Here is a 13,206-nt window from a genome sequence, read left to right on the forward strand (position 1 = left end):
GAACTGTGAGCCTCCTGAAGAATCAACTCTCGCAAACCATCTATATTGGGCACACATAACCTGCCTTGCATCCTCAATGCACCATTATCCCCAATAGTGACCTCTTTAGCATCACCGTGCTGAACCGTGTCCTTAAGGACAAGTAGATGAGGGTCATCATACTGACGCTCCCTGATACGATCATAAAGAGAATACCGAGAGACCACACAAGCCAATACTCGACTCGGCTCAGAACTATCCAATCTCACAAATTGGCTGGCTAAGGCCTGAACATCCAATGCCAATGGCCTCTCTGCTCCTAGCAGATATGCCAAACTCCCCAAACTCTCTGACCGACGACTCAAAGCATCGGCCACCACATTGGCCTTCCCGGGATGATACAAAATGGTGATATCATAATCCTTAAGCAGCTCTAACCACCTCCTCTGACGCAAATTAAGATCCTTCTGCTTGAACAGATGCTGCAAACTCCAGTGATCGGTGTAGATCTCACAAGGAACACCGTATAAATAGTGTCGCCAAATCTTCAAGGCATGAACAATAACTACTAACTCAAGGTCGTGGACATGATAGTTCTTTTCATGTACCTTCAGTTGTCTGGACGCGTAGGCAATCACCCTACTGTCCTGCATCAACACCGCAATGAGACCAATCTGCGACGCATCACAATATACTGTATAAGACCCTGAACTTGAAGGCAATATCAGTACTAGGGTTGTAGTCAAAGTTGTCTTGAGCTTTTGAAAGTTCTCCTCACACTCCTCTGTCCACCTGAACGGAGCACCCTTCTGGGTCAGCCTGGTCATAGGTATTGCAATAGATGAGAAACCCTCTACAAATCGGCAGTAATACCCCGCCAAACCAAGAAAACTCCGGATCTCCGTAGCTAAGGATGGTCTAGGCCAACTCTGCACTGCTTCAATCTTCTTCGGATACACCTGGATCCCATCACTCGATACTACATGACCCAAGAATGCCACTGAGTCTAGCTAAAACTTACACTTTGAGAATTTTGCATATAACTTCTTTTCTCTCAGGGTCTGAAGCACATTCATCAGGTGATGCTCATGATCCTCCCGAGTCCGGGAATATACCAGAATGTCGTCAATAAACACAGTGACGAATGAGTCAAGATAGGGCTGGAACACAATGTGCATCAAGTGCATAAATGCTGCTGGGGCATTGGTCAGCGCAAATGAAATCACAAGAAACTCATAGTGACCATACCGAGTCCTGAAAGTAGTCTTCGGGATATCTGGCTCCCGAATCTTCAACTGATGATAGCCTGAATGCAAGTCAATCTTGGAAAACACTCTGGCACCCTGTAACTGATCAAATAAGTCATCAATACGAGGCAATGGATACCTGTTCTTCACTGTGACTTTGTTCAACTGGCGGTATTCAATACACATCCGCATAGAATGATCCTTCTTCTTCTTCACAAATAAGACAGGAGCACCCCAAGGCGACACACTAGGCCGAGTGAAGCCCTTATCAAGCAACTCTTGTAACTGCTCCTTAAATTCAGGAGGAGCCATACGATATGGAGGAATAGAGATGGGTTGAGTATCCGGCAACAAATCAATGCCAAAATCAATATCCCTGTCGGACGGTATGCCCGGAAGATCAGCTGGAAATACATCTGAAAAATCCCTCACTACTGGGACTGACTCAACTGTATGGGTATCAATACTGACATCTCTCACATAAGCTAGATACGCTTCACACCCCTTCTTAACCATTCGTTGAGCTTTAAGAAATGAAATAACTCTGCTGGGAGTATACTCTAAGGTATCTCTCCACTCTAATCGCGTTAATCCTGGCATAGACAGCGTCACGGTTTTGGCATGACAATCAAGAATAGCATAATGGGGCGACAACCAGTCCATGCCCAAAATAATATCAAAGTCTACCATGCTGAGCAATAACAAATCGGCTCTGGTCTGAAAACCACTAAGAGCAATCAAACACGACCAATACACGCGGTCCACAACAAGAGAATCTCCCACAGGAATAGACACATAAACAAGGGAACTCAAGGAATCCCGACATACGCCCAAATACGGGGCAAAATAAGAGGACACATAGGAATATGTAAAGCCTGGATCAAATAAGACTGACGCGTCTCTATGACAAACCGGAATAATATATGTAATGACAGAGTCAGAAGCAACTGCCTCTGTACGAACAGGAAGAGCATAATATCTGGCGTAATTGCTCAAACTCCGCGCGTCATGAGTCCATGAGGCTCTGAGGGACATACTCTCTCAAAAACATATCCGAGAACTAAGTCCATGTAAGTGAAGCTACCTTAGCCGGACTTTCCAACTCATAAGCACACCACTACTGATAGGCTGCTCCTCTAAGCTGGAAGGTGGTAAAAGAAACCCCACTTGTCTCCGCTACGCCCATAGTACGGAGAATACGATGACACTCCTCCAGAAAACCTTGAGCATCATCTGTAGCCAATCCTCTAAAGGTAGGTGGGTGGTACTTCTTGTACCTCTCAAGTCTGAGTTGCTCCACCTCAGAAGCGGTTGTCCTAGTCTCGTGCTGAACCGGAGCTACCAGCTGCATCGGTATAATATCTGGAACCTGGTCGACCTGAACCCGTTGCTCTGGAGTACCGGCGACGGGAGTCTGTGCTCTTCCCCCGGCCTGAGATGTGGCAGGAGTAAGTAGAATCAATCCATCCTGAGCTAAGGTGCCGAACATGCTCAGAAACTGGGCTAGAGTCTCCTGGAGGGCTGGTGCGGCAACAGGTATCTCAGGTGTCTGCCCTCCAGCCGGAGCTAATAGGGGCTCCTCTGTAGCAGCTCGTGCGGGTGCTCTGGTTGCATCGTGTGGACGTCCTCGGCCTCTACCTCGACCCCGGCCTCTCGCGGCTCTAGCAGGGGGCGTGTGTGTCTAGTCATCAAATCCGTTTGTATGTGTCCTCACCATATGTGAGAGAATAGAATACAAAAGTTTAGAATTTCGAAGTCAACAATTTCGCACGACAAGGAATCAACGAAGTGTAATTTTTCCTAACAGTTATATAGCCTCCCGAAGATAAATACAGACGTCTCTATACCAATCTGCGAGACTCTACTAAACTTGCTTATGACTCACGACATCTATGAACTTAGAGCTCTGATACCAACTTGCCACGATCCAATTCTCCCTCTGTAAGATGTCGTGACGACACCTAATCTCTACAACTAGGTAAGCCTAATAAAAATGCGAAAATAACAAAAAGGGAAACAAAACTTAACATCTAACTGTAACAGATAACTAAATAACTGATAACAATGCTGGTTGGCATTTACAATAACCAACACTCTAATAATACATAGTATTCCCAAAACCCGGAACATCATAAGTCACAAGCTACAGGAGGAAACTAGTATCTCTATACACCAGAGTCTAATAAAAGAAGTAAAGAAGGTAAATGACATAGGGGGAATAGAAGGGGACTCCGAGGTCTGCGGATGCGGTAGATATACCTTGAAGTCTCTGTACAGCAACAAGCACTCTCAGCTAGTAGCGGGGCTGATAAGAAGTACCTGGATCTGCACACAAAACATATGCAGAAGAGTAGTATGAGTACACCACAACGGTACCCAGTAAGTGTCAAGCCTAACCTCGGTAAAGTAGTGACGAGGTCAGGTCTGGGCTCTACTGGTATATAATAATAAGACAGATGTTATGATAAACATGAAGTAAAAACGGAGAAGACAACAACAAGTATTCATAAAGCAATAACAACACCGCACAATGATATAACAACAGGGGCGCTCCCGAGATACCGTCTCATAGTCCCAAAAGTAAATATACAGGGAGAACTCCCGAGGTACCGCCTCGTAGTCTCAAAAGTAAATATGCAGGGCGAACTCCCGAGGAACCGCCTCGTAGTCTCAAAAGTAAATGTGTAGGGAGAACTCCCGAGGAACCGCCTCATAGTCTCAAAAGTAAATGTGCAGGGAGAACTCCCGAGGAACCGCCTCGTAGTCTCAAAGTAAATATGCAATGCATGGGGATCTCCCGAGTAAACGCCTCGTAGTCCCAAAGTAAATATGCAGTACAGGAGAATCTCCCGGGATACCGTCCCGTAGTCCCAAAATAAATACGCAACTCAAGCAAATGAATATAACAGTTACAACAAGAAAACCTACAATTTAGGCCAAGTACAAGTCAAGAAAGTAACAGGTCTTACTAAACATGCTGCAAAGAGTTCAAATAGGCAATTAGGACATGTAGACATGTTATTCTAGGCTAACAGGATAACTACACATGCTAGTATACTCAGATAAGATGAAAAACATGCTATTACTTAATTAAAATAAGGTTTTTCCACAAATAGCCCGTGTACGCACTCGTCACCTCGCGTACACGGCGCTCACATATCATAACAATACCAAATCCTAAGGGGGTTTCCCCCACACAAGGTTAGGCAAGTCACTTACCTCGAACCAAACTCAATCAATCCGTAAGAATGCCCTTTCCTCGATTATCCGACTCTGAATGGCCCAAATCTAGCCAAACACAATTGCATATCATATATACAACTATAATATGCTCATCTAATTAATGAAATCAATACTTTAACAAAAATTTCGAAATTCGCCCTAAAAAGTCGACTCGAGCCCACGTCTCGGAATCGGGTAAAAGTCATAAAATATGAACACTCATTCACTCACGAGTCTAACCATATCAAATTTACTAAAATCCGACACCAAATGGTCCTTCAAATCCTCAAATCAAACTCTCCAAATCTCTAGTCTCAACTCCCATATTTCACCTTCAATACACACTAACTAGGTGGAAAAATAAATGGGGAAGCAAGATTATTGATAAAAAATAAGCACAAGGGACTTACCTCAAGAAATCCCTAAAAACTGCTCTCAAGAAATCGCCAAACCCGAGCTCAAAATGTTAAAAATGAGCAAAAATCGCGAACCCTTGCATTTAAGTGTTCTGTCTAGAAATTTCGCACATGCGGCCCATAGTTGCACCTGCTACGCCCCCTCCTGCAGAAATTCTTTCGCTTCTGCGATCCCTCACGCCCTGGCCCCTTCCGCTTCTGCGCTCCATCTTCCGCATCTGCGGATGCACAGATGCGGTTATACCTCCGCAACGGCGACCTCTGGCCTCTTCCTTCCAAACCGCACCTGCGTCCATTGGCTCGCTTCTGCGGGCTCGCACCTGCGGTCAATGTTGCGCAAGTGCGATTACACCAGGTGCAACAGCTTCAGCTATTCTTCCAAAACCAAATTTGATCTGTTAACCATCCGAAATCAACCCGAGGCCCCCGTGACCTCAATCAAGCATACCCACTAGTTCTAAATCACCATACGGACTTAGTAGATCCCTCAAATCACATCAAACAACGCTAAAACATGAATCACCCTCAAATTCAAACTTAATAAACTTCAAAGTTTCGAACTTCCACAAACGTTGCCTAAACCTATCAAATCGCGTCCGATTGACCTCAAATTTTGCACACAAGTTATATTCGACATTACGGACCTACTCCAACTTGCGGAATTAGAATCCGACCCCGATATCAAAGAGTTCACTACCGGTCAAAATCTCCAAAAATTCGACTTTCGTCATTTCAAGCCTAAATGAGTTGCACATCTCCAAAACACAATCCGGACACGCCCCTAAGTCCAAAATCACCCAACGGAGCTAACGGAACCGATGGAACTCCATTCCGGAGTCGTCTTCACACAGTTCCGAGTACGGTCAAAATCCTAAGGCTTAAGCTTCCGTTTAGGGACTAAATGTCCCAAAACACCCCAAAAACCAAAACAAAACCTCCTGGCAAGTCACATAAGTTGAAACAGATACGGGGAAAGCAGTAAATAGGGGATCAGGGCTATTACTCTCAAAACGATCGGTCGGGTCGTTACAACAAAAGAATTAATTTGATCCTGAAATAACAAATGAATTAGACAAAAATATAATACTTGGCCTTGAGATGGAGATAAAATAGCAGAAATGGTAATTCGGGGAGCAGGGCTTCCGGGGACAATAGCAACGGTATTAATAAACAAGAAGATAAAAATTATATTGAGCTTTGAATAGAGTGTAGCGTGTATTTGCCAAAAAATTCATCCTCCTTTCTAATGAAAATAGAGCTCACTATTTATAGTTGTTGTGAGCACCTAATTTTTGATTGTGCTTGAATTTTTTTCCACTCTTCCCAATACCTAACTTCCCACTTACCTCGCTCCACTTTCCCACTCATGTCTCCCACTCCTTGTCCCCCACACATGTCCCCCACTCTTTGTCCCCGTTCACCTCCCTCACTTACTAAACCCCTGTCTCCCCAAATACAAAAAAAGAACGGACAACCATACAAAAACACACAAAAGAGGGAGACATTGAGAGAGGAGGAGAAAAACCAAATGCCTTCCTTTTAATGAATTCAAACAATAGCTTCTTTAATCAAACATGATGCTAATGTATCAACTATAACGAGGGGGAAATGGCAAATCAACATACCACAGTTGCACCTAGGGAACAGGGTCAAGCTTCTCTTTAATGTCAATTATGAGGGTCATTAAAGAATGTGTAACGACATGCAGTGAATGCTATATCCCTTGTAACGATATGTATACTTAATACTGTAGAATATTCCTCATTAAATGCTACCGGGTGGCAGGCATTTACTTCATCTTTATAAGTATCATTCTCTCTGGTAACAGATGAGATCGTTGCCCTCGGATTCAACTATCTTCTGTGTTCGACTCCACGTGTCACTTTCTCATGCGATCATTTAATATAAACATATGACAATAATATTTTGTTACATTTACTATTATTATACCAATATAATATGTATTTTACATGGCTTCTCGTTCTATGATATCATGACAACAAATTAAGAAGAAAGTAGCTCTTAATTAATGCTCATGTAAAATTAAAACATGCAATATATGTTTAATTTAACACGAGGGATCGTCCTTAATTACAATTGTCCGTAAAATGCATGTTTTTAACGCTCTTATTACTTATGCTTCCTCCTTTTCAATTTAACTTTAGAGCGAGAAAGTTCAATATTGACATAAGGGTGCAAACCACATTCTCTCCCACAATATTATGTAAATATATTTAACTCTCTCCATCTTTAAGACTTTAGAGTATATATACAAATGAGAAAGAAGATTACTACACTTGAATTATGTTATTTGTAAGTGTTTAATGGGAAAAAAAGAAGCCAAACTAATAAGTTTTTAATCTAATGTAGAGTTTCGATTAATGTGTATTCGAATTATTAAGATAGCAGCCACCCATTTTTTATTACTGGATTGAAGTGTCACCCAGTTCATGATTTAAAAGGTACAAGTTGATCTATAAGGGCTCAAGGAATAATTAATCTCTGAATTAAATTTGAGATAAATTTATCCCGCTTTAGGTTGAGATAAAATCACGGTATAACTAATTCCAGGAATGTAGTGTCTTTTTATCACCATGGGAGGACGGGATAACTAATCCCGAGATAATTAATCATGTAATAACTTGTTTCCCAACCAAATAACCCCTAACAATAAGCGATATTCTGATCATATTGGCAAACTTCTCTCTTTTTTTAAAGCGGTCTAAGATGCGAACAACATACCTAGTGTGGTCCCACATGTAAGGTCTGAGGAAGGTAGAGCGTAAGCAAACCTTAACCCTACATTGTGTGAGATAGAGAGGTTGCTTCAGATGGACTCTCTGGTCTACGATGTGAGAAAATACAAATACCACAACTCCACAAATTTTAAAGAACCCGTAGATATTTCCTGGTATTCTATCACATCATGTATATGTAGGATGAGATATGAGAATAGCAGTCTAGCAAGTGCGGCTGCAACCTGGTCATGTGTCAAATTAGTTTTGGACTGAGGCATACTTGTGGATCGGTTACGAATTGAAGAGGTTGATTTTGAGGATGACTCGAGTAGCATGATAACAGCCCGCCAAAAAGAAAGAAAAACAAGAAAAAATTACAATGCATGCGCGTACTGACAACAAACCAAAGAAGCTCTAAATTTGGAATACAAAAGGAAGTATGAGTAAAATCACAAAACAGAAAACCAAACCCATAAGTTAGGATTTTAGTCCTCCAATAGCATTGTGAATGACAAAACGCATTCGACTCAAAATGACATAAAAGAAACTGTCGCTTAGCATAAACAGCCACCATCAGTCTTGAACCAAAACGGAGGGCTTTGAGAAAAAAGTATATCAACTGTAGATAGGTTTGTTGTAAACCATGACATCAGTTGAGCTATTATCATGTCGATGTAAACACTTTGTTGCACATAATAGAAATCAAACCTGTTAGGCTGAACTGGGAACAACGGAGTTATAGTGCTCTCCAAGCCCAAAAGCATGCATGTGGTACGATAGCATTATACTGGAAGTCGAAGAGCCAGAGCTGTTGTCAGATTTGTAGTCCTTTCCCATCTCCACATCAGGAAATGAACCAGAGAATATCATTATATGTTTCTTTAAGATGTGAGTTAGAGCACCAAGCTCAAGTTGTCCTCCCCATGCAGCGGTTGACTCCACTTCTCTACAGTAGTTCTCGAATCTTTCCACAAGAGAATCATCTGATTCTCCTCCTCCTTCCGCGTTCTCAGAGAGGAAAAAAGGGAGAAAATCGGTTGCATGTTTCCTCATGTAAGCTGCAACCATCAGTCGCAGTTCAAGATATGTATAAGGAGATGAACCACCAGAGTGGACGGCTAACTGATTCTCAACAGCTCGGTAGAGACAGTGTCCATCAGGCTTTATTTCGTTAACTGTCAATCCAAGGGGCTCAAGTTTACTTTCTAACTTTTCATTCTCAATAACTCGATCACTTACGATATTGCTCTGCTCTTCTTGTATTCTCTGCTCTCGGGCTGCTTCTTGTTGAGCTCTTTTCTCACGCCTCTTGACACTCTTGCTGGGTTTTGAATGGTCAGTTCCACCGACGGAAACCCCAGCAATAGCCTTCACCAACGTGTCAAGATTCCCTTTTTCCTTCCCATTATTACTACCACCACTGTAGCCCAAAGAAGAAAGCTCCCCAGCATGCCTTTCTTTGAGATTCGCGGAAAGTTTAGCTACTTCTTCATCCACTTGTTTCTTCTTAGCTTTCTGTTCAGCTTTGCTGCCTTTAGCCGCTGCCTTTTTCATCGCAATTTCTTTGTCCTGTAGCTGAGAGATTTCTTTCCTGCATACAACGATATGATGTGATATGTGTCAACAAAAACTTAAGCTCCCAAATAATTACTTTGAAGTGATAAATTAAGCAAGTGCTTCACAATCAACGCTCATACATTCAATAACTGAATTACCCTCCTATCTCTTTTACTTGTCAAGTTGTCATGTTTGGCTTTTGCATGCCCCCTGAAAACATTAATTAAAAGGATAATTTGACTAAATGGCCCTTATTAATTCTTAGATCTTAATATTACTGTTCTTGCTTTCACTATATTAATCTCTCACCACATTTATTAAAGGGTGAAGGTGAAAAAATTAATTAAATCTTTCTTGGTTGTCTAAAATGAGAAGTATTTTGGATAAACTATTGTTAGTAAACATGACAACTAAATAAGAATGAAGGGAGGAGAGCTTGTAATTTTCATTTCTGCAATTAGAAAAACTTCTCAGTTCTTTCTCTGCAGATCAGCATTTTAAAAGGTTAGTAATCCTCCCATAAGCTCATATTTGAGCAATACGAGCAATTGCTGACAAAGTTGAAAACATTTTCGGATAAATACGATGGGATGCGAGCAGAGTATGACTGGTCTTACAAGCAGAACAATGTAATAATCATGTCGAAAGTTATACAGAGAATATCAATAATACAAAGAGAGGAGAGCAAAAACCAAGGCAACAAGTCCCAAAAGAGCTTTATGAAGTACCTATGCCTAGAAAGCATCTCCTCAAGGGTTTCTGGTATCTTCTCAGACGCACTTTCTGCGGGCCCCTCAGGCAATAGGTCTTCTACTTTAGGTGTATCCTCCATTTCAAAAACCCTGAAACAATATGGACAACAAATAAGCATCCCAATATAGACGGCAAGATCTTAGTAATCAATAATAATGAAGGAAAGGACAACACGAACAACAACAACAACAACAACAAAAAAAAATTATTAATATTATTATCAGTAGTAGTATTATTACTATAATAACATTAGTCCATCAACCTGTCCACTACTATTTGAAGGTATTGCTGAATTAACCAGAAAATCGAGATATCAGGGAATATCTACACCTGGATATGTATCCAATAAATCAAGTTCTCTTTTATTTTGAAACATCAGGGTATATACAGGGTATGAAGCAGCAAAATTACTATTTACCAGAAATGGGTGATGGAATGATCGGTAATAACACTTCAGCTAGCCAAAAATTAAGTGTTTGACTATCTCTTCGAGCACAATTATATAACAAAAAGACTTCCATTCTTCAATTTTCAGTGCTGTTCATCTTCTCACGAAGATCAAAATCCATGTACTAAACACTTCGAGTTTTGTGACAAGTTGCCACCAAGTACACCAAAAAACTAACGTTTCAAACAGTTGAGCAAAGGTGAGGTGCAATAGATAAATGAAAATAAGTTTCCAACAGTTATTAGCATATTCCAAAATTTCTTCCTTCTTTCCAACACAATCTTAACAGATGGGCAAATTTCACAACGTTGAAATTCCTTGCAATTATCCACGGTAGTTACACTCTCTGCTTACTACATACCACTCTTCCTAGGGTGAGTGAATGTTCACATCTCCCATAGCTATAAACTTCCCATTCAAAATCCTTATCCAAATGTATGAAGTGGCATGATAAAGCTTGTGTTAAAAACATATCCTCCTTCAGAATTAACTCTTCTTTAATCTTTACCCCATAAAATCTAGTATTCTCACGTTGATCATCTTGAATCCACTGATGACCTAGTGTTTTTATAATTTAAAAGTGCAGAAAAGCCACAAGGTATATGGGGTTTGAAGCGAATAAACGAGAAATTAAAAGCACGCTTCTTTAAAGTGAAGCGCATAATTAATGAAAAAGCTAAAAGTATCAAACATATATGGATTTAGTACTATAATAATCAAGATGTAATTAAATAACTAAATCCAGTATCTATAGCGCAGATATAATCCAACTTCTCAACGTTGAGATTCGAAGAACCGACCGCTTCTTGTTAGAATTGTACGTCATAGTTTGAAGTGTACTCTTCTTTGAAGCTCATGACTTCATTCATGAAGCAATAAATACTCATTTCGAACTAATTTCAATGACTTAATAACACTGTGGTAACCAACCAAACCATCTATTCCGCCATAAACTACATGCCACCTGCTCTGTCACCCCTAACGTCTTAATTCCTTGAAAATGGATTCCTACTCATTTTTCTATCAAATCTCAGTTTTTTGTCCTTCATATTTGTCCCTTTCCTCATTCATCATTTGCTTTCTAGTTTATGTAAGTTTTCTGCCCCAGCCCCCAAAATACCAATTCCATCTATAGGGCATCCCCCGACTTAATAACGCACTATGACAGTTTTGGTAGTTCAAAAGTGGTATTTACTAATTCGGGACCAAACTGGCGAAATTTCATTAAATAAACTAGCTTTAGGATGGATTTACCCTAAAAAGAGGCTTGAAAATGATGAAAAAATGGCTATTTCAAATGCTTGAAGCTGACCATACTCTATTAGTCGCTAGTGGTTACTTTCCATAGACAAGCTAAGGATGCCATTTTACCTTAAAAGAGACTTGATATAAATGAATAACAAATATACTAAGTAAATACAACCAGAATCTGAAGTGAGGCAAAGAAAAAAGAACCAAAATGATAGCTTCCACTTATCACTCCTAGATAGGAGATACCTTCTCTCATCACATCACAATGTTTCATTTGTTTCTATGTTGCTCGGACTCTCCGAAAATGTGCTTGTCGGATCCTTCAAATGTAGTGTATATTAGGAGGATCCGACACAGGTGCGGCAGCATTTTGGAGAGTCCGTGCAACATAGATTTGTTTCACTCAATTCAATAAAATAATATTTACTCAGCTATATGAATCCTTACTGACCCATTTCACAGATGATACCTTACTTTCCAAAATATCCAGAATGAAACTAAAGTAACTAACAATGAAATTGGTTTCATTAGAAAAATTAGAAAATTAGAAAAAATCAAAACTTTAGGCTCAATAACTCACAATAAAGACCCCAAGTTTTTAAAAAAAAACATTTTTGAGCATGAAAAAGCAAAGAAATAGCAAAAGTGTATATACCCATAAAAGTTTACAGAAAATACTCAAAACCCAATTGCCAAAAAAGAAGCAAAAATTAACTAGACAACAGTACAAGATGAAGAAGCAAAGATGTAAATACCAAAGTTATTCTATGAGAAAATCGCCTATAATTTTTCTGAAAGTGAAAGAAAAGAAAACACTCACCAAAAAATGAAAATTTTGCAGCAATACTTCTTTGCCTTTGAGCGATGAGAGATACGCTGAGAACAGTGGCTTTTGTGAATGTTAGTACACTATTTTGTTTGAGAGTGGCCACGGAACATGCGAGGTAATACCCATAATAGGTCTTCTGAAGTTACTTTCTTCCCCAAAATAGCAATTAGGGCTTAGATTTGATGAAATATCTATCCTCCCAAAATATTTGCCTTCTTTATTTTTATTTTTATTTTCATTTGCCTTCTTAGTAGTTGTATTTGGTAGGAAAATTTTTTTTACCGGAAAATAAATAATTCTCTTAAGTAAAAAAGAATTATATTTCAACAATGTTTACATTGTTATAAAATAAAAGCAATTTAGTAAAACATGAACAAGATATGTTGTTATGAAATAAAAGCAATTTAGTAAAACATGAACAAGAAATGGAGATAGAGAGAAAGAAGAGATTTTCTTCTTCAATTGTGTATATTTTCCTATCTATTACAAGGCCTTTATATAGGCATGAAAAGTGAAGAAAAATATGTCATTGAATATGTCATTAAGCATAGAAATATGTCATTGAATATGTCATTAACATTTGAGAAGATCATGGAGGAAGAGTAGACATCCACCATAATTTGATTTTTCTTATAACACTCCCCCTTGGATGTCCATAGATAATGTGCCTCGTTAAGACCTTATTAGGAAAAAACTCTATGGCAAAAAAATCTTAGTGAAGGAAAAAGAGTACACATATTTAGAAATACGCCTTTTGGTTGCCTCG

The 13,206-nt window shown here is 39.7% G+C and overlaps 1 protein-coding gene across 2 annotated transcripts; it reads right to left on the minus strand.

Annotated features, from left to right (window-relative positions):
- Positions 1-3,274: 3,274 nt before the first annotated feature.
- Positions 3,275-12,646, minus strand: LOC107784889 (OVARIAN TUMOR DOMAIN-containing deubiquitinating enzyme 5). 2 transcript variants are annotated; one of them, XM_016606081.2, is made up of 4 exons: positions 12,432-12,646; positions 9,888-10,001; positions 8,311-9,193; positions 3,275-3,551 (listed from the first exon to the last, which is right to left on the minus strand). In XM_016606081.2, the coding sequence occupies exons 2-3, from the start codon at positions 9,989-9,991 to the stop codon at positions 8,314-8,316; spliced, it is 984 nt and encodes a 327-aa protein (XP_016461567.1). In that variant the 5' UTR covers positions 9,992-10,001; positions 12,432-12,646; the 3' UTR covers positions 3,275-3,551; positions 8,311-8,313. The 2 variants fall into 2 exon arrangements, with proteins under 2 accessions (XP_016461567.1, XP_016461566.1); XM_016606080.2 differs by lacking the exon at positions 3,275-3,551 and having other exon boundaries at positions 7,996-9,193; positions 12,432-12,645.
- Positions 12,647-13,206: the final 560 nt, after the last annotated feature.

The sequence above is a fragment of the Nicotiana tabacum genome, chromosome 9 (assembly GCF_000715075.1).
Source record: "Nicotiana tabacum cultivar K326 chromosome 9, ASM71507v2, whole genome shotgun sequence".
NCBI classification, from domain to species: domain Eukaryota; kingdom Viridiplantae; phylum Streptophyta; class Magnoliopsida; order Solanales; family Solanaceae; genus Nicotiana; species Nicotiana tabacum.